This window comes from Harpegnathos saltator, unplaced genomic scaffold, assembly GCF_003227715.2.
Source record: "Harpegnathos saltator strain DR-91 unplaced genomic scaffold, Hsal_v8.6 scaffold844, whole genome shotgun sequence".
In the NCBI taxonomy this organism is placed as follows: domain Eukaryota; kingdom Metazoa; phylum Arthropoda; class Insecta; order Hymenoptera; family Formicidae; genus Harpegnathos; species Harpegnathos saltator.
The window spans coordinates 1318249-1339465 of NW_020230698.1; the positions used below are offsets into that span (position 1 = coordinate 1318249).

The following is a 21217-nucleotide window of genomic DNA, read 5'->3' on the forward strand; positions in this document are numbered from 1 at the left end:
GGGCCCTATGCTGCAATATTTTCACCTCGGAGGATTTTTGTCTTCCGGCGAATATTACATAAAAAATAAAATTCTTTTATTGTTTTATCGACATTCCCTTATGCAAATGATTTTTCAAATCGAATGTATGCCGTCGATAATGTAGTGCATGTGTCGCGTGCGCGTCTCCTCTCGGGCTTGTGATGCACATGCACCTAGTTCTATTGACGTGAGAGGAAACGCGAGAATGGAATGTAAACATAGGATTGTGGTGAGATGGAGCGGAAAAGAATACGATATCCTCGATCTTCAGGAAGAAGATACTGTTCTTACGCTGAAAGAATATATATACAAGGAGACGGGTGTTCGTCCTGAGCGTCAGAGGCTGTTAAATCTCAAATCTAAAGGTTATGTTTTATCTTTGATAGATGAATTGCTTCACAAACAAATATCGATGCAATATTTTAATGAAGTGCATTTTTAAGTATATCACTGTGAAATAGCCGAATATATGCTATTGCATTAATCACTATGTTAGATTTCACTTACATTTTTCTTACATATTGTTGTCATTTATGATATTTGCTTAAAAGTATTATTCATAATTGTGAAAATGACTTTTTTGTATACGGTATTTCAAATTCAATAATCTTATTTACAATTTTATCGAATAATTATTTTGTTCATTATATCTTGACTGGTATACATACTGAAAGAAAATTGATAAAGATCTTAGTTCATAGTTTAGATTTGTCCCTATAAGATTTTTGGATTTTATAATTATTTTTCCTTTATTAGGTAAAGCAGCCCAGGATGATGACATCATTGGCAAATTAGACTTGAAACCTGGCTACAAAGTAATGTTGATGGGCTCACGTGAGGAAGATATTGCAGAAGCTAGTCAAGCACCGGAGAATGTACCTGATGTGATAAATGATCTAGATATAGAGGAGGAAGAAGTGGAGATTGAAAAAGCTGAGATAAATTTGCGCAAAATTCAGATACGAATCGAACGTTATATGATCACAGAGTTGAATCCACTGCGGGAAGGTAAGAAGCTGCTTGTACTGGATATAGATTACACTTTGTTTGATCACAAGTCAGTGGCAGAGAGTGGAGCGGAACTGATGCGTCCGTATCTTCACGAGTTCTTAACGCGCGCTTACAAATATTACGACATCGTCATTTGGTCGGCAACCAGTATGAGGTGGATCAATGAGAAAATGAAGTTGTTGGGAGTCTCGAATCATCCCAACTATAAGATAGCCTTTCATTTAGATGTCCTCGCCATGATCACCGTGCACACACCGAAGTACGGTGTCGTCGGGGTGAAGCCTTTGGGCATTATCTGGGGCAAATACAAGCAATACTCTGCGAAGAATACGATAATGTTCGACGATATTAGAAGGAACTTCATTATGAATCCACAATCAGGATTGAGAATAAGACCTTTCAAGCACGCACACATCACTAGAGTCAAAGATGTCGAGTTGGTGAAGTTGTCAAAATATCTAGAACTGATAGCTAAAGTCGACGACTTTCAGACTCTCAATCATAGGAAGTGGGAAGAATACAAGGTCAAGAAAAACGATACTAACGACGACGAGTAAAAGATCATGTGGTAAAATTGTCGCAGATTATTGATGAAACTAGATTTTCTTCCTGAGATCTTGCAGCAAGAGCAGATAAAGATGTTGATCGACGAAAGGAATACAAAGCACTTCGAAGACTGTACATAACGGAAGGATGCATTTGTTGGCCACTTTGAAATCATAGGCGAGGAAAATAAAGCCACAAGACTGTCTCACACATCCTGAGGATAAGAAGAGATTAGATTACCTTAATCGAGACCAGTCTCTTGTTATTGCAAGAAGATTTCCAGATTACAATGCACGATGTTGACTCAATGAGAATACACGAATATTTTCACATGCCTCTTTGTATTTGTCAACTATTTATCGGTTGTATCATACTACTATACTATATTATACTACATATTGTAAGAGTCATTAAAAAAAATCTGCGCATGACGTTACGCAATGTAATCGTTAAGAATATCACTAATATGACATTACTTTATGTTCACAGACTGATATAATAGCTTTAACGTGTCGCGCAATTGAATTATTAAAATTTTTTAATCGTACATATTCAAAGAAGCGAGAACATGTCAGAGCAATACACATCTATCAGAGTGATTTTACGTTGATATCTAGAAATATGTATGTTTAGAAAAACAAAATTAGTAATTTAATTGCATTGGTTATCAATGCTATTATGTCGGTTTGCGTGTTCGGCGTCGTGCGTGCAGGATTTTTCCGCATGTTACTCTCTGTATTGTGTGCGTGTTCGCGAGCACGAATGTGGGCAGAGTCTCACGCGATGCCTGACGTAAAAACGGTTTAATTCTTTACACCTATGTGCTCGCATTCTATGCAGGTTTCATGCGGTATATTCCAGCCATTAAGATATAATACGCTCTCTGCACTGATTATGCGCAAGCTGCAGCGTTTAGCTATTTTACGCATTAGATACGCAATCATTGGTGGACCTTATTGGTCCAAAGGAAATTTATAAACTTTTTAATATGAAATATTGCCTCTTCGATTTTTCGGAAAAGTTTTAGATATGTATCTCGAATGGAAAAGTGTAAAATTGTATATGTAAAGAATGTATCCCCTCACCCGCATGGTGATTGTAATAAAGATTCACTTATTCAAAAATTCGATTTTTAATCTTGAAATTTATGTTCTCTTTGAGATTTCTTAGATATAAGTCTATAAACGAGCAGTTATGCTTTTCTCAAGGTTGGGAAAATTATTTTTGTGCAGTAACGCGTCACTTCCCAACTCTGGTCTTTCTCCAAGTGTACGTATTCTCCAACGTTATCTAATAATTGAGTGAGTAATTATAGACAAAGTATCCTTGCATCTCTCGCAATATTATGGACATAAATATTCTCGTTCATGAAATACCCGCGTCTATGGAAGATCTCACATGATTCTTCGCGTCTAAAAATATTGCGTTAGATATATTATAATTGTTTACTAACACGTAAAAAAAGTCAGGCAGGAGATCCCGCCTTAATTATTCACACAGTACCAACCAGGTCAAGAGCAACTCCGTAATCGTGAGACAATCTCGAAATATCGAACGACCGGCTGCTTCATTGTCACGCTCATTGAGGAATAATACAATTGATTCGCGCTTCGTATGAGCGGCCGTTCGTTGTCGTCATCGCCTCCCACATCGGGAAACAAAGACAGCGGAGTGAGAGCGCGGCGAGCAACATGGCGAGCGTTCGGTGGTAGGCGGATATTTTGTCTCCGCGCGGAAACGTCGCACATGCCGTTTGACGGCTGTCAAAGCGCAGGAAAGCGAAAGAATGGAGCTGTTCCGCACTGATACTCATTTTATCTTCGTGAAGGAGAGGTACAGCCTCTGGTGCGATAAGTACACCGGCGAATTCTCCGCGAAATCAGGTGAGATGTGCGTGCGATCGCGTTTGACACACGAGCGTCATACGAAGCGCGTCGCTGTCAAAAGCGATCTCGACATTGTGAAACTCTTTCGGGCGTGAGTCAACTCTAAGCGAATGACAGTCATGCAACACGGTTCTACAGACATGTACAGATGACATTTTCCGATATACGACTCTTGATGTTCGACATGAGAGCGAATATTGTGCTGGGATTTAATATGACAAGACATTTACTACTTCCATCTTACAGATAATAACGGATCTTTTGTAGATTGGGAATGGGCCACACCGAAGGATCTAGAATGCCTAGGAATGTTTTACGGAATAGTAGGCAAGATCGAACAAGCGTCAGTATTGGAGCCCCGCTTGATGCTTATAAAGGATGTCACACCAGCGGGAGAGTTACATGGTGGTCATGTTGTCTACAAGATTAAATCTATCGCGTTTTTACATATCGGTACGGAAAATACTGATATCGGCCTGTTGCCTTGTAAGAAACACCAATATGTGTTGAAGAAAAAAGGAGCTGGTGGATTGTTTGACGTGCCACAGAAAGCAGCCCTGGCAAAAACTTGGGGCACAATCAAGAATGCTACAAATACCATAAAGAACACCACACAACAAGCTGCTGCATTAGCTACATCTCAAGTAAAGACAATTATTGACAATACCATCCTATTTGATTATTGCATAATTACGACATATAACTTACAAACTATCTATAGGTGAAGTCGACAGTGATAAAACGAAGCATTGTAAAAGATAAAGAAAGATTCGAAAAGAGAATATTGGAAGAGTTAAGCAAGATATTTACTGAAACTGACTCTTTCTTCTTCTGCCGAACTGGTGACATCACCAACAGCTTGCAACAGCAATGTATGGCAGAATCCCAACAGGACCAAGGCGACTGTAACAAGCCATTATGGCAACGTGTTGATGATAGATTCTTCTGGAATAAACATATGTTACATGACATCATCAGTTTAAATGTTAGCAATTTTTATGAATTATGTTTGCATCTACAGTTAGCACTATTATATTATATATTATAATTGCACGTGATAGAATGTGCAAAATTTATTGTAAAGAGAAAAACAATCTATTTTTATTTGTTCACTCATTGATATATTGTCATCTGAAGCCAACTATGATAACAATAATCAATGAGCATATGTCGTTTGTGTTTTATGTAATATGTACTATCCATTTATCCAAGCTACTTTTTTACTTTGCAGACAGATAAGGCAAATTGCTGGATATTACCAATCATTCAAGGATATGTTCAAATAGAAAAGTGTATAGTCGAAGTGGGTTTCGACGAACAGCCCCAGCAAGAGACATTTAACTTGGCAATCATATCAAGGAGAAGCAGGTTCCGTGCTGGAACCAGGTAATCTTTACTAGCGAGATCTTTGATGGTTGTTTCCTCACAATCATGAGTCCAATTTTGTCAATGTTAAACTCAACATATATCATTATACAGGTATAAGAGACGCGGAGTAGACGATAATGGCCAATGTGCGAATTATGTTGAGACCGAGCAACTAGTTTGGTATCACGATCATCAAGTATCTTTCGTGCAAGTACGAGGAAGCGTGCCAGTGTATTGGTCGCAGCCCGGATACAAGTACAAACCTCCACCACGAATTGATAAAGGTACAAGGATGTATTTGTCAGGTCTTAAGAATTCTTCAGAGCTTCATGGTCTGATATAATGAATGTTACACAGATGAAGCTGAAACGCAGGTAGCGTTTGAAAAGCATTTCAATGAAGAGCTGACATTATATGGGCCAGTTTGTATTGTCAATTTGGTCGAACAATCCGGCAAAGAAAAAATAATTTGGGAAGCTTACAGCAATCATGTGTTTAATTATAATCACCCGGACATAACGTACACCACTTTCGACTTCCACGAATACTGGTAAGTATTGATGCAGGTTGTAATGTTGTATCCTCATGCTTCTCGTTCCATGTATTTATCGTCATGAATTACCTTTGTATCTCGAACAATTTTGTGCCTAACACAGTCGAGGAATGCATTTCGAAAATGTGTCTATTCTGGTTAATGCATTGGCTACAGTGCTGGCAGATATGGGTTACTGCTGGCGCGATAAACAAGGTACGATATGCATGCAAAAGGGCATATTCCGTGTGAATTGCATCGATTGCTTAGATAGAACAAACGTGGTGCAAACCGCTCTGGGTAAAGCTGTTATGGAAATGCAGTTCTCGAAATTAGGACTAATACCACCCGACGGAATTCTGCCTGCAAACATAAGACAGACTTTTCAGTTGCTTTGGGCTAATAATGGGGATATTATTAGCAAGCAGTATGCGGGGACAAACGCTTTGAAGGTCTGTACCATCGCATCTCGAAGACCATCGTGTTGAGCGACCAACCAATTTTACTTCGAATAATGTTCACAAAGCCTACTGTTATATTACAGGGAGATTATACGCGTACCGGGGAGAGAAAGTTTACCGGATTGATGAAGGACGGCATGAATTCTGCGAACAGGTGTGCCTTTCATCCTTTTGTATACATTTCGTACTCGCTTAATTTTTTTGTCTTGGTTTACAACACCTTCACACGACACGAACAAAAGCAACACAGTTTATCGCGCCTCGAAAATAACACCCCGGAGATTAGATATTCTTATTCACACACGTTGATTCTATAGGACCCTGAAATTGCCCTTTCATTTTCCTTTAGATATTATCAGCAACACTTTACGGACGACTTACGTCAGGCGGCGATAGATACGCTGCTAGGGAATCCAATCGACGTTGATCGACTGAACAACGATTGGTCACACTATTTAGATATCCTTGATAATTGCTGTCTCGAACTTATACCTATGAAACCACCAAATATACAACTTCAACTTGCTACTCATCCTGACTTCCTTTATATCACTGCCCTATATGATTTGGCAAGGTTCGTTGCTTGCTCTGCGTTTCATTATTGAAAAGAAAACGATAGAGAGAGAGAGAGAGAGAGAGAGAGAGAGAGAGAGGAAGAGAAAGAGAGAGAATGTATCTTCAGAAATTAATTCAATTATGCATTGAATCGTGTGGCGTAAAAAAAACTATGCTATTGTCAGCATGATGAGTTATTTCTGTTATACTATCAAAATTCTTTTGCATGCTTGACCTTATATTTTTTCCCCTGTTTCGTTGAAAATACAATTTTGCTTCATTGCTATAATTATTTAAATTGAAGAATAAACATAAAAAAAGATGCTGCTTTCCTCCCGTTTAAACAATTTCTTATACATAGTGATCACAATCTGCCGAACACACTTCTGATCTTTCTCAATACTGCTTTTAGCCTAGAATCTTTTTTCAACTCTTAGTACAAACTTAACGTCTTTGCAGATATTACTTAAATCGCTTTAAGGATGTCTATAGACAAGCGACAATTGATATGATGTTGGGAAATTCGGTGAGCGAGGAAGTGTTTCAAGAGCGCACCGAGGAAGAGGATAATGCAGCTACTGCGATTCACGTGAAACTGCTGATCGAAGACTGCAAAAAATTGCTGATACCCGATCCGGAAATTATTCTGGGCAGTTGGGGAGTGATCGATGCCGATCCTGTGTACGTATGCATAAGGAGTGGAACATTCGCCGCAATAGATGTTTATGTGTCTATGTTTAGTAATTATGTTTGAATTTGTTTTTCAATTGAATTGTTTCATAGTACCGGCGATCCAACGGAAACAGAGATGGATACGATCTTGATATTAACCCGAGACAGTTATTACATAGCGGATTATGACGATCAAATCGACAAAGTTACGAATTATCAGAGAGTCCAGTTGAATGACATCGTTCTGGTTGAATTCGGTCAACCTGAGAACACAGTCTCGTTTTTCAAGAACAAGCATTATCACTGTATCAGAATCAATTACAAGGTGAACGGCGAGTACGGTTACTTCCATATGTTCCGCAGTACAAATCTAAGATTTTTCAATAACATGGCGGTAGTAATTAAAACCGAAGAGGAGAGCATAGGTGAGAATGCATTCTTTGTCGCGATATTATGTTATATCGACCTCTCGATTTGCTATATCTTTGAATTTCTTCAGAATCTCTGAAAGCAATTTGCGAAGCTATTTCCGTGGCCATGGAAATAGCAGGCTTGCCGAAGGTTCCTGTGGCCATGAATGTCGCGTTAGATAAGAGAAAGAGTAAACTGGTGAATGTTAAAGGCTCTACCGGCTTGTTGGATATTTCATCGTTGCCAGAACTAACGCGAAACGTGTCTGAGACGCAATTGCTCGCCTTAAAAACAGCAGGTTCGTTTTTAAGTCATCCCCGTTATTTGCGAAACCTAAAAATTTTGTGTAAACATCAGTATCTCTCCCTCTCTCTTTCAGGCACAAAAGCTTTGAGCAATATGTCAGAACAGTTTAGCAAGTTGAACAAACTGAGTCAGAGTTTTAGCGCGAAGAAACCGATCGATCTGGCCAAGAGCATAGGCGGCAAGAGAGCGGAAAAAATGTCGAAGCCAATCTTTACCGTAGGTGACAGAGATATCTCGGGTAATGTTAAGCTGAAGAGCGACAGTAGCAGTAGCGACGATGACGAAAATATCGAAATGACGCATATTCACGTGAAGAAGTCGATGAACTTCAGTCACGACAAGCATCTGATGGAAGCTTACACCCCGTCTATCGGTATTATCATGGGCGTGAAGAATAATGTCATGGACGGTGAGGTTTGCGATGGCAATGGAAATACAAATCTGTCCACGATGAGGCATAACGACATGAATCTCGACTCAAAGCCGGATATGGCGATCGATGCGTTGCTCTTGATACCGCAAATCGGATCCGGCACCAGTACTCTCAGCGCCTCACCACAGAAGACTGCTGCGACTACGCCTGAGATCACAGTGTACGACGTGGGAGAAAGCCTATGCGAGGACAGAGAACGGATATTACCACCGTCGACCTTGACGTTCTCCAGGAACATCAGTCATTCGACGGGAGAGATGGACAACAAACTGTCAATCGGTATCAAGAGCGTCACCCTACAGACGGACAGTAGATTGGACGAGAAGAAGAGATCAGCGTCCGAGCAGGATCTGACGTTAAACATCACTTCGTCACAGAGCGAATCCGCCTTAAAGTCCATCAAAGAGAATATTACAAGCGTCACCAGTCCGGTGGCGTCGACAGCTAAGGACATTCTATCGCCGTTCTCGAAGTTCGCTAAAGGTGTTCAAACGTTAGGAGCTAACTTGGATCCAAGAAAGCTCAAATCAGGCAACGTGGGACTGTTGCGAAACCTCTCGGAACATCACATGGAGGAACGCCACAAACTTCAAGAGAAATGGGCCACCTGTCAATCAAGACTCATCGCTTTATAAACATATTATCATTCCAACGACCAGCTTTCTTCTCGCGATCCAATCTCAAATATCAATTCGGCGCTTACTGACGCATTGTGTGTATTCCCGAGAAAATTTCGAATCTTGCATTCGACAGCAACGCAAATGTTATCGCGCGCTCTTGAACGAGAAGGAGGAATAAAGCATTGAGAGATTGTATTATAGTTTTACTACGTAGATCGCGCGTGATTTAATATGACGGGAGCATCATGTAGAGAGTAGCGAACAGTTTCGATCGAATTTTGTAGGGGATTCTTATGAGACTCGATCTCACACTGCACCTATTTCATATTTTCACACCTCACTCGAGTGTAGCGTTATATCGATGTGAAACATACGAAACTACTTGCCGCAGGAATAGATGCAATTTTTACGCGTTACGACGCCAAGTACAATATGGTCAATATTAACTTGTGATTAATTGAATTGACGATCTAACGAATGTTGCGCGATTTTTTATTGCTAGGAGATTATGTCAGGGCTGTCAGCGCTATTTTCTCGACAGCGTCTATATCAATTTTACTATATATCCGCTGAAATTTCTTGGCGTATTTTTACAATGTTTGTGATAGCAACTTCATGAAATTAGCCTGTTAAATGCTACTGATTCGAATTTTACAAAATAACGAGATGTGAATATTTTTTCTCCTTTAATCCAATTGATGCCTCGTATTCTTACGCACCACAAAATTCTCTTGTTTCTAAGAGAGAGAGGAAAGAATTTCTTTTGAAATCTTTTTTCTTCTTAATTGATATACGCGTAAGTAAATTTTTATATTAAACATACGAATCGCTTGAAATGCAATTGAGACGGTTTATTTGTACAGGAAGCCGAAGAATGAAGCTTCGTAGTCAATTATGTAAATACAGAGATTATTTAAATATAGTTTAGTAAAAAAAAATATATATATAACAAAGTTATATATAGTAAGAGAGATAAAAATGCGTTTGAAACGTACATCGTTACCAGAACAAAGACGAATATAACTATTATGCTTGTTAGTTTCTTCGAGATGTATGTATTCTTCGAAATAACACGGAAATAATATAATTATTTTGACGACATTAGAGAACAATACAAATAGAACAGTTGAGAATCTAACTCTCGATACAAAGAGTTAATTATATATGAGTTATAAATCCGTGAATATGTGGAATGTGATAGTTGATTTACACGTGTAACACGATAGAGCTCAGTAGCGAGTTTGTGTATTTGTATAATCGCGTTTGTGTTAGTGTTATAATTTTAGATGCTTTAATAGGTTGTTACAAGCTATACAGAATTAAAGTATTTCAAGAGCCAGTTCAGTATAAGAGAACGTTCAGTATTATATGGAGTATATGCTATATCTACGAAACCGCATGACATGCTCTCTCCCTCCGTGCGTACATAAACCACCTGACGTAGACGAAAAATTAGGCACAAAAAACAAATGCTGCGCAAATCTTGCATTCGCTGTGGGTGCGATCCACGGCGTAAATTATACAGACAATTCTCATTGTCCGATCATGTAAATAATTGTATCTCATTCTGACGATTTTCGTTTCTCTCGTGAACGTTTTGGGGATAGCATCGACATTACAGCGATCCTAAGCTAATATTTTTAGCGAGTGTTTTTTTTACTGCGTAAACAATAGTCTGTGATACTATCTTACGGAATACACACGGGTCTAACACACGGCGGATCACGAAATGTGTGTATTCTGAAAGACGCTTTAGGACGCTTTAGAATAAGAATACAGTTAGGTTGTGTTTGAGTACGTATCCCCATGAAAGATTTTTTATTTCGTCAAATTGAGCAAATTTATCGTTTGCTTGATGTTATCATTAATAAAAAAGAAAACAAAAAACTACATCTGGGAGCACAACATTGAATTTGAACTCTGTTTAATGTACGTTCAATGAACACGATGTAAGATTCAACGCAAGTTTCTTATTGAACCTGCGTTATGTATTAACACATTTTTAGCTGTAATATTGAATGTCCTACGAGACGTAGGTGAATAAAGGAATCCACAGAAAAAGACATTCTGTGTGAAGTCAGATCGTTGATTATCGAAGGCAAAGATTAATTTACAAATTCAACAAATTACTTCTATTTATTCATGTAAAAGAAAAAAAAAAACTTTTCATTTGTACTTTAAATAAGAATTAAGATTAATTGTTCCCTAATACACCTATTTTCTTTGCAGGATAAGAACTTGCACATTGAGACAATTGTATGTAGAAACTGTAGAGGCTTGATATATGCCTTGTACACGTGTATTTGCTATTATGTTTTCATGAGATTATAATGAAAAAAAAATTCTTGTGTATATGCCGAACAGCAAACATTGACAATGTGTGCACTTGTAGAATAGATAACAATAAAAAGCATTTAACTTGTGGACCATGACTGAATCATTTACAATTCTACAAAATTCCCCTCTAAGTAGAAATCGCGCAAGACTAATTAATGAGTGATACGACATTTGAAACTTTTAGACATTTAAAACTCATATTTAGCGCCAAATATTCAGATCAGGAAGTAAGGCCCCTTGCACAATGCCAGGCAACAAGCGATAAGAATAAAAATAGACCAATCACAATCGACTATTACAAGAATAATCTATTGTGATTGGTCTATTTTTATTTTTATTGCCTGTTACTTGGCATTGTGCAAAAGGCTTAAGAATTAGCGCCTTTATCGTCTGTCTGTGAAACCGGAAAATGATCTGTGATATGTATCAATGTGAGCTTACCTGTGCATTGTTTACGTGGTGGAATCAAATAGGATGAACGGCATACGTGGTGTAGAATGTTTATGGGGAGACCTCAAAAAACATCCGCAATGCCCACACGGTAATTTTCATACCTGTAAACATTCAAGTTCATTAGTTTTATGTTAAAAATTGTTCTTCCAAGACAATTAACCTCTTCTCCACAGGACCAACATTGCTATTTAATAGATATATTGATGGTGAATCAGAAAAATTTTATGCATGTTCTGCTTGTCGCGACAGAAAATTATGCAATTTCTATTTAACATATGGCCAGGAATTGTCAAAGTCTGAAAAGAGCAAATGGGAGCAAAAAGGGAAGAAGCTTGTGCAATGTTATCCTCATCAGAAATTGTTCATACGTTTCAATGAGATCAAAGCAGAATCTACGATGAAAAGATGTTATTGTCATAATTGTGAAAAATTAATTCTTATTTCTGAAAAAGATAAGCACAATAATCACAAAGTGACAGAGAATTTAACAGATTATCAGATGCATCATCCAACAGAGCTTTTAAAACCTTTAAATAGTGTGAAGAAGGAAGCTCAATATTTATTCTCCAAGAAATCTACTAAGGATATAATAAACATGCTTTTAAAACTTGGAGCTAAGCAGGTCCTTTGTGTAGGAACACCAAGAATATATGAATATATATCTGAGCATCATATAGATAAGATATCCTCTCTCCTTTTAGATCTTGATGGAAGATTTGTAAGTATTTCTAGAAAGAGACCAAAGTTGCCAATTATGTTATATACCAAATTGTAAAATATATTTTAGTAACTTATAATAGTTATAATAAATATATTCCTCAATTATTTTAGCATAATTTTTTTGGACCACTGGATTATTGTTGGTACAACCTTTTCAATCACCATTTTTTCAACAAAGATGCAATTCATGTGTTCAAAGATTTTATTACTCAAAATAAAGGGAAAGACACATACTTAATATGTGATCCACCATTTGGAGGACGTGTAGAACCTATGTCGTACACAATAAAAACAATATTTGACTTACACAAAAAATTAAATAACAATAACAATAACGATTTTTCTTTGAAAATTATGTTTATGTTCCCATACTTCATGGAACATATCATAAAAGAAAAAAGTAATCCACCATCAGTGGCTGGTGGTTTAAAAGATTTGAAGATGTCTGATTACAAAGTGGATTATGAAAATCATCCGTTATTTGTGTCAGGAGAACATGGCAAAAAACAAAGTTCTCCCGTGAGGATCTTTACGAATATACCGTTAAAGTTATTGGAGCTTCCTGCGTCCGATGGATACAAATTTTGTGAAGATTGTGAAAAATGGGTCTCCAGTGAGAACAAACATTGTAAGAAGTGTAAGGAATGTACTTCCAAAAATGGTAAAACATACAAACATTGTAAAATATGCAAACGATGCGTGAAGCCTACTTGGATGCATTGCAAAACGTGCAAAAGATGTACGTTGCAGGAACATGTATGCGGACAAGTTCCGAATATTGTTGGGAAATGTTTCAAGTGCAACGAATTGGGTAAATTTTGATGTCTTCCTACATAGTTTGTATAGTTCTAATTATTTATTTTATTGCAGGTCATACTGAGAAAGAATGTCCCAATTTACTTTCTACGGAAACTACAGCTAAGACAGACGTGAAAAAGGGCAAAATAATTAAAAAACGCAAAGCAGAGAGTGAATTAAAAACATCTGCAGTTAAGAAACCCAAAATTCGAGATTCAAAGATGATTACTAGACGGAAGAATCTCGTAATTAATAAAAGGAAAACGTCAAAATTGAAAAAAAATAAAGATCATAGAAATCAAAAGCGGTCGATAAAATAACGAAATTTGTGTAAATATGTATCAAATCTGTATTACGAATAATGAATATATCTACAAATTATTTTTTTTCGTATCTTTTATTTCATTTTTAAATCTCATTCGATTAAAAGGACGAAAAGGAAGCTGTAGCATCCGCAATAAGGAAGAGAGCAATTCTTATAACGTTTTTATTATTCTCGTATGGAGATCAGATTTCCATAATCTTTAGAGTGCTGTATTGTGAGTGGGAGTCCACTCGAACACTCCACTGGAATCTTAAATACTGAGTATTCGACGATATAAATAACCGACGCAGTTTCACGAGGTACACAGTACCTTTCCGATCGTCGACATATCAGCCTGTGCAAAATCGACGAATTGTGCTCAAAATGCTAAGGGAACTCGTCGTTTTTGCAAGTCTCATTTTCTTAAGTTATGCTTGTTTAATTACGAATTGTCCTCGCGGTGGAAAAAGAGGTGACATTATACCTTCTTTGGGAACTGTCACTCGAGAAGTGAGTAATGTTCCAAATCATATAACATATCTTTTCTATAATTAAAAAATTGTTGCATTTATCTATTTTTTCCCGCATTGAAAAGAGTGTAGAATATTGACAAAATTCGTATTATTAGAAGAAAGTATTATCAGAGCAAAATTTCTGATCATTTTGTTAAATCAATCATTGTTCATCTAACCAATATCTTCGTGAATTTGTATTGATATATATTGTAATGTGCGATATGACTTTCTGATATAATCTAATCCTTATAATATTCTCTGAACTCAGTGCCCTCCATGTGGTCCCAATCATCTGGGTCAATGCTTTGGGCCTCACATTTGCTGCGGCCCTACCATTGGATGCTTCATTGGAACACCAGAAACATACAGATGCAGAAAGGAAAGTCCATATGCTAGACCTTGCATCGCAGGCTATGCAATGTGCCGTGGAAACACAGCTAGATGTGCTACAAATGGAATTTGTTGCTCACAAGGTAAATATAAACACTATATAACATTGAACATTTAAAAATAAACTTTGGAACAATCTCTCTCCAGAGATTTAATCTAATCAAATTTTTATGACTAATTTTATGACTAATGAGGGAAATCCTATTAGCTAAATATATATGATATAACAACAGAATGTTAAAACAGTATAGTAAAATTTATTATATAATAGAAACGCCCTCGAATGTAATGGTAATCAATTGCATAATGGTAAAAATAATTTGCAATTAGAAGTAAACCGTTTTGGAGATTACATTGTTGATGCCATCATGAAATATGAGGAAGTTATGTTACAATAAAGATGTATTATTTTGTCCTAGACTCTTGCCACATGGATACATCGTGCAGAATTTCTGATGTCGTTAGCAATGATCGCAAAATGGATGCTGATCTGAGTGCGATATTGTCGAGTAACGAAGCCTCCCATGAGATAATTCAATAATATAATTAATTTTATTAGTTCCCACTTATATTCAACCATCTCATTGCCTCAACTTACATAAAATATACAACATTGTGCTAACGATGAGGCGAATAATAAAAACATGTATATTTATCACATAAGTACAATATAAAGCTTTCTTCAATTTGACCCGATGAATAAACGATGCCGACATATTGAATCTTGTACTTTGTCGACAAATTTTGAACAAATAAACGTGTCATTGAATCCTCAATATCGTCAACAGTGTTTATAATTAATTGTTTCAATGAAATCAATAAACTTAGTTGTTATAAGACATAATTGAGACGTAATAAGTAGGATGCTAATTATCGCTTAACACGTACCTGTCGTGATCGACCCAAACCGATCGTCCATTGAAAAAGGAATCCTGTTTGAATTGTATCACGTGATCACAGAGTTACCAATTCATTCGCGCCAATATACAGCAAATTTATCCAAGAACATTCCTTGAATGGATCATTAATTGGCATTTTAATAATTTGTTTTAGCGTATTATTTTTGGACATATTTGTCAATATTTAATACATCTTTGATAAATAATCATAGAAAATTACAATATATTTATTTTATCCAGTTCTCTTAACGCGCTTTTATTGGTCCATCCGATCGACGTTCAAATTTTTAAGCAGCCGATTTCACACGAGATTGTACGAAGTTTAGCGGAAACTGTCGATAATGCTCGAATAATTTGGCGCGTGGATTCGAAATCATACAAAGTCATCACAAAATTAATGTATGATATTTGGTGTGTCAACAAAAGTTATTCAAGTAAAATCATATAAGTATGAGTTTTCAATGCGACTGCGCATATTCATTTCGTAACGAAACGTTTGACTCCCAAGAGAGCTGAGCATTCTGACAATTTATACAGAATCTGACAATTTATACGTTACGATGTGAATGAAAGATGGTCTCTTTCTTGTCACGGTTATCGTGGTCGTTCCTGGTGAAGAGACACACGAATCTGTCACGATGCACGCTGACTGTCTTCACGGAGCCATGCACACAAATTCGACCACTTCATTCGCAGCAACAGCAGCAGCGAAAGGTACACGAAAAGAAAGGGAATAATCTATTAACCTATACTGTATTTGTCTCTGGTCTCTGCTACGCTATATACAAGTGGAAAGATGATATATGGCAGGGAATCAAGAGTTTTGACGTCTACAAATATTCTGTTGTTCACGCTACCTCATCGCAACCACCCAGTAATAGTCAAAATAGAGACAAATACAATTTTATAGCAGATGTAGTGAAGATATGTGCACCGTCTGTAGTATACATTGAAGTTAAAGATACCAAGAGGTAAGATATACAGGCTGTTCTTAATTGCAAATTAAAAGTGTGTATATATATGCATATATACATATATACGAAACATTTTGCAATATTATAAGATACTAATTATCACTAATTTCTTAAATAGGATAGATATATTTACAGGAAAACCAGCCACTACTGGTAACGGATCAGGATTTATTGTTAGTGAAGATGGTTTGATACTAACAAATGCTCATGTTGTAATAAGCAGACCTAATGCAACAGTGCAGGTAAATGTGAGTCTTCTGAAAATCCTGTCTTATATTCCTTATACCACTTTGCACTAGTTTCCTTTCTCCATTTTCTTCCAACAAGTTTTAATTATATATCTGATTCTTTTTAATACTCAAAATGTTCACTAACAAAAAATAAACTTGTCCTTCTCATTCTTATCCGATGAAATTTATTGAACTGTTGCTTTGTTATTCTTGTTTGGAACCATTTTTATTTGTTTTTATTTTTATTATATAGGTGAGGCTTCACGATGGTAGTGTACATATTGGAGTGATAGAAGATGTTGATATAGAAAGTGATCTTGCTACTGTACGGATAAATAAGGTAATTTTATTCTACTATCTTATATGTGTGAGATTTGTTGTTTAAAATATCTATTGCATTATTAGTTTACTTAATTTTACAGACCAAATTACCTGTAATGAAACTAGGCAGCTCAGCCAATATCAGACCAGGAGAGTTTGTAGTGGCTATTGGTTCTCCGCTGGCTCTCAGTAACAGTATAACAAGTGGAGTAGTGAGCAGTGTAAATAGGAACAGTAGTGAAATTGGTCTGTACAATAAACGAATGGGATACATACAAACGGATGCAGCAATTACTGTTAGTTTTTATTGAGTAACAAACATTAATTAAATATCGTATCATATATTATAAGTATCATACTGTATCGTTATACCATTACAAAGTGACACTTTTCTCTAGTTTGGAAATTCAGGTGGCCCATTAGTGAATCTGGATGGAGAAGCAATAGGTATCAATGCAATGAAAGTGACGGTCGGTATATCATTCGCTATACCTATAGACTATGCGAAAGAATTTTTAAAGAAAACGGAAGCGCGTAGAAAGAATAAAGGTAATAAAGTGAACAGTTACTTTATTTCATCAATGTGATACGACGATATCGATCGCACGTTATTTCCTTTCTCGTAGGCCTAATGGATCAACAGGATAGACATAGGAGGAGGTATCTAGGCCTCACCATGCAATCCTTGATGCCCGACATCTTGAACGAGATACAACAAAATAATAAATATACGTTTTTGAAGCACGGAGTTCTTGTGTGGAACGTAATAATTGGATCTCCAGCCGACAAGTAAGTTAAAATTAAATATTAATAAGTAGTGATCGGAGCTATCGTCCTGCTACAGATTTAATAATTCGCGCGACTGTTGCAGCGCTGGATTACAACCCAGAGATATAATCACGCATGCTAACGGTGAGCCAGTTGTGTCTTCGGCCGATATATACAAGCTTCTAGAACAATCAGGAATATTACGTTTAAAAGTTTTAAGAGGAGAATCAATTTTACATATAGATGCTATTCCTGAAGAAGTATAGTAGAATTTATCGAAGTGTTTTGTGATGATTGGATAAAACTCTGGCGAAGTGGAAAGCAAGGTAAAATTGTAAAACATATGTATGATTTATAATAATCAAAGACATAATAATCAAATTATTTGTTAATATAAATAATTGAAAGTATTTCTTATATATTGCAATATTTATATATATTTCTTGTTACACACGCACTATATATATATATGTGTGTGTGTGTGTGTGGTGTGTGTGTGTGTGTGTGTGGTGTGTGTGTGTGGTGTGTGTGTGTGTGTGTGTGTGTGTGCGTGCGTGTGTGTGTGTGTGTGTGTGTGTGTGTGTGTGTGTGTGTGTGTGTGCGCGTGCGTGCGTGCGTGTGTGTGTGTGTGTGTGTGTGTGTGTGTGTGTGTGTGTGTGTGTGTGTGTGTGTGTGTGTGTGTAGGACGATAGGACGATATATATATATATAATATATATATATATAGATAATATATATATATATATTATCTATATATATATATTTATTAATGATTAATGCTTTATATGTACGTATATTTACTTGTTCCGCATTTTTCGCCTCCGATGACACGTTGAATCAGAGTGCCTTCAATATTGCGTATCGCGTTCTTTCGAGAAAGGACTGCAACTTACAAGTGCGAGCACTACGTTCATCGTTTGGCGTAGTTTAAAACTGGCATTCCGGTGCGCCGGCTCATCAGTCACACCATCGAGCAGCGCCAGCACGCCTTTTGGTTGTACACCCGTTTTAATTTAAATATACACGATAAAAGGCCACTTACTGACTTATGCCAGCTTCGGCGATTTATCAAGCGAGAAAGCGTTCATTTATCGCTTGCCTTATTCGCCGGCATTTTTCGGTCGCTACGAAGAGCGATGTCATGTCGTGTGTGCTAGTCCTCGTTGCGATACGCCAGCGTGTATGTCCCCCTTTCCCCCTCGTATGCGTGTACGTATGCACGCATACATGTGCACGCGGCTAGCGCATACGCGCGCCGGGTGTGGTCCACCGGCTCGGCTGCATTATGTTTATGTTGTTTACGACATAAGACGACCTCCGCAAATATGTGGCCGGATCTCGGTGCGGGCGACTTGCGGTGTGCGTGGGTGTGGTCCGCGCGCGCGGCTTCCACCGGCGCGGCGATTTTTCCGGGGACGGATTTTACTGTCCACGGACGCGTGCATCTTGTTGGAATTCTAAGAGGTCGTCTTGCCGGGACATAACACCGAAAGGACTGGCGAAAGGAGGAAGAGAAGGAGGCGATAACGATGGCTGCTTGACGATGCCTCTTTTCGAGCTCTCTCGGGACACCACGGACAACCGCGATCTCGCATGTCACATACCGATAAATCGCCGTTAACTTTGTCTCTTGGAATTATGTGGGTTACCGTTATGATTATACATTGCCCGACAGCGTCACTACCTGGAGTACTCAAAAGTTGTTAAAAAAGGAAGATAATATAAGGTCGCAGCAAACACCGGCTAACAGCACGATTGAGTCAATATTATATCGTTTTCCATTTGGCAATGTAAGTGTAATACAATGTAAGTAATATAATGCAATAACACATGTTGCACGTAACAGTTCCATTATAGAGCGAGAAACGGTAATATCGATGTGTACTACCTTGCTGTCGAACTAGTACCTGTTTACCAGGATAGCGTGAAGAAGTAAGACGACGAGGTATCCAGAGGAGATTTCCTTCGACCGACCACCACGAGCGAGTGTTCAAGAGGATTCTCAGCTTTTCAAGTTTCATTGTCAAGACACTGCCAAGACGTGCGCTACCGCAAGAACTCAGGAGCGTCAGAACGAGAGGAACAAATCCGCGAGAAGGGCGGTCAGTCGTGATGAGGGACATTGTCCTCCTCCTCTACCGGACGCGTCCATCAGGCAGCGCGCGAGTCCCACGGACCACGTCGGATGAGGGAAAATAATCGCGCGCCAGTGATTTATCTCTCGCGCTACCAACTCGATAGCCACCGCACGCAGCCGGGGCCGTCGAAAATCGCAAATACACGCAATCATGTAAGCGCGATGGTCATTACCACAGGCTTCAAGACCGCGAGACCATAAGTTCCTGCATATTGTTGCGGCGAGCAGAAGCGGTGGTGAGAAAAAGGATGAGCAGCGGCCTAGCCGCGGTGCGTTACTTTGAAGTCACACCGTGAGTCGCGCTGGGTTAAGGAAATAAGAGGTGCCTTGACCTACGGCGTGGCGCGGCGCGCAGGAGAGGAGAGGAGAGGAGAGCAGCGAGCGAGTGCGCGCGCGAGTAATCGAGTGTTTCTGCCGTGTTCACGGTCCGACCATTATCGTCTCTTCCTCTCCCCTCTCTGTTTCCCTTGGCTCTCTCTCTCTCTCTCTCTCTCTCTCTCTCTCTCTCTCTCTCTCTCTCTCTCTCTCTCTCTCTCCCCCTCCCTCTCTCTTTCTCGTGGTTCTCCGTACCGTCCTCGCCACGCGATCATCACCTTTTATCCTCTTGTCGCTTCTTCTCTCTCTCTCTCTCTCCTCTCGCTCTTCCTTCGCCTCCCTTCCCCACTTGGCCTTCGGCGCGGAGTTCGCGCCGACACGCGGGAGCCTATTCCTTGCTTTTTAGCTGATTATCCACGCTTTCGGTCCACGCTGCTATCCTCCTACGAACACGAGAGAGCAACGCCTTAGCACCTCTCCCACATATGCTGTTGGCGATATCGCTGCCGCCGCTGGTAGCTGGTAGGGCAGATCCCGCACGGACGGATCAGTGCGGGGGTCACCGTCGCGTCGCAGGATATCTGGACGATCGTCGCGCCCACGTACTGGCCGACGTAAGCCTTCGCAAGTCGCCTCCGATCGCCGGCGATCGCGGCCGATGACCGGAAGCAGCGAGCAGAGCCACCTGAGAAAGGTCACGGCACCGCCGTTACCTTTTGCGCCTCTTGGGCTCTCTCACGGATAGGCGTGTCTCGTGTCAGATTAAGCCGCGAAACGGCTAGCTGAAGTACGGCAAGAACGAGGAAGTCGACGAGAGGATGGTACGCACGGCAGCCGGGAGCTGACGACTCGGAACACGCGTCATGTCCACGTGAGAGAAGCCTGCATGCTGAAACTCGTATCCGGGTTTGGGCCCCGCCGGGATTCCTCGGCTCTGACTTATTGTCCACGTCGATCGCCTCTCGGAGACGGCGTCGCCGCCACGTGACGCTCGGTCCGGATGAAAAGTGGACTCTAAATCGGGGAATGCCTTGCGCTCGTGGAATGTCATTATGCACGTCGGCGCGCAACGCCACGCGGAATCTCGCATGGGTGTGAATTTTAAGGACCGTTTCTCCGTGTTACTGAACGTTTCAGACGGAGCGGACTGACTGGTACCCGTTGTTAGGCCTGTCTTCGTCAGATAATAAAAACAGAGCGGCGGTGGTAGAAAGAGAGAAGGAGAGACAGGGAG

The 21217-nt window shown here is 39.1% G+C and overlaps 5 protein-coding genes and 1 long non-coding RNA gene across 8 annotated transcripts; 5 read left to right on the forward strand and 1 right to left on the reverse strand.

Moving 5' to 3' along the window:
- Window positions 1-50: 50 nt before the first annotated feature.
- Ublcp1 (Ubiquitin-like domain-containing C-terminal domain phosphatase 1) lies at window positions 51-2379 on the forward strand. The gene is made up of 2 exons (XM_011149194.3): window positions 51-386; window positions 778-2379. Exons 1-2 carry the CDS (start codon window positions 149-151, stop codon window positions 1587-1589), a joined length of 1050 nt encoding a protein of 349 aa, XP_011147496.1. The 5' UTR covers window positions 51-148; the 3' UTR covers window positions 1590-2379.
- Window positions 2380-2435: 56 nt separating this feature from the next.
- On the reverse strand, window positions 2436-3219 carry LOC109504286 (uncharacterized). Its single transcript, XR_002162968.2, has 2 exons — window positions 3086-3219; window positions 2436-2990 (listed from the first exon to the last, which is right to left on the reverse strand). It is a non-coding gene; the product is annotated as an uncharacterized LOC109504286 (long non-coding RNA).
- On the forward strand, window positions 3189-11254 carry sp3 (phosphatidylinositide phosphatase spermathreecae). Of its 2 annotated transcripts, XM_011149195.3 has the most exons (13): window positions 3189-3461; window positions 3732-4108; window positions 4186-4449; window positions 4696-4850; window positions 4944-5116; window positions 5190-5382; window positions 5489-5816; window positions 5909-5979; window positions 6175-6399; window positions 6840-7061; window positions 7164-7477; window positions 7552-7761; window positions 7843-11254. In XM_011149195.3, the coding sequence occupies exons 1-13, from the start codon at window positions 3365-3367 to the stop codon at window positions 8835-8837; spliced, it is 3624 nt and encodes a 1207-aa protein (XP_011147497.1). In that variant the 5' UTR covers window positions 3189-3364; the 3' UTR covers window positions 8838-11254. The 2 variants fall into 2 exon arrangements, with proteins under 2 accessions (XP_011147497.1, XP_011147498.1); XM_011149196.3 differs by lacking the exon at window positions 6175-6399.
- Window positions 11255-11476: 222 nt separating this feature from the next.
- LOC105188004 (zinc finger CCHC domain-containing protein 4) lies at window positions 11477-13514 on the forward strand. The gene is made up of 4 exons (XM_011149197.3): window positions 11477-11700; window positions 11786-12330; window positions 12444-13143; window positions 13203-13514. The coding sequence occupies exons 1-4, from the start codon at window positions 11634-11636 to the stop codon at window positions 13448-13450; spliced, it is 1560 nt and encodes a 519-aa protein (XP_011147499.1). The 5' UTR covers window positions 11477-11633; the 3' UTR covers window positions 13451-13514.
- A 32-nt stretch (window positions 13515-13546) lies between these two features.
- LOC105188005 (neurophysin 1) lies at window positions 13547-15115 on the forward strand. Its single transcript, XM_011149198.3, has 3 exons — window positions 13547-13944; window positions 14218-14422; window positions 14759-15115. The coding sequence occupies exons 1-3, from the start codon at window positions 13819-13821 to the stop codon at window positions 14878-14880; spliced, it is 453 nt and encodes a 150-aa protein (XP_011147500.1). The 5' UTR covers window positions 13547-13818; the 3' UTR covers window positions 14881-15115.
- Window positions 15116-15773: 658 nt separating this feature from the next.
- HtrA2 (HTRA2-related serine protease) lies at window positions 15774-17925 on the forward strand. Of its 2 annotated transcripts, none has more exons than XM_011149200.3 (7): window positions 15774-16209; window positions 16331-16460; window positions 16696-16782; window positions 16865-17059; window positions 17162-17312; window positions 17390-17552; window positions 17635-17925. In XM_011149200.3, exons 1-7 carry the CDS (start codon window positions 15812-15814, stop codon window positions 17795-17797), a joined length of 1287 nt encoding a protein of 428 aa, XP_011147502.1. In that variant the 5' UTR covers window positions 15774-15811; the 3' UTR covers window positions 17798-17925. The 2 variants fall into 2 exon arrangements, with proteins under 2 accessions (XP_011147502.1, XP_011147503.1); XM_011149201.3 differs by having other exon boundaries at window positions 16331-16454.
- Window positions 17926-21217: the final 3292 nt, after the last annotated feature.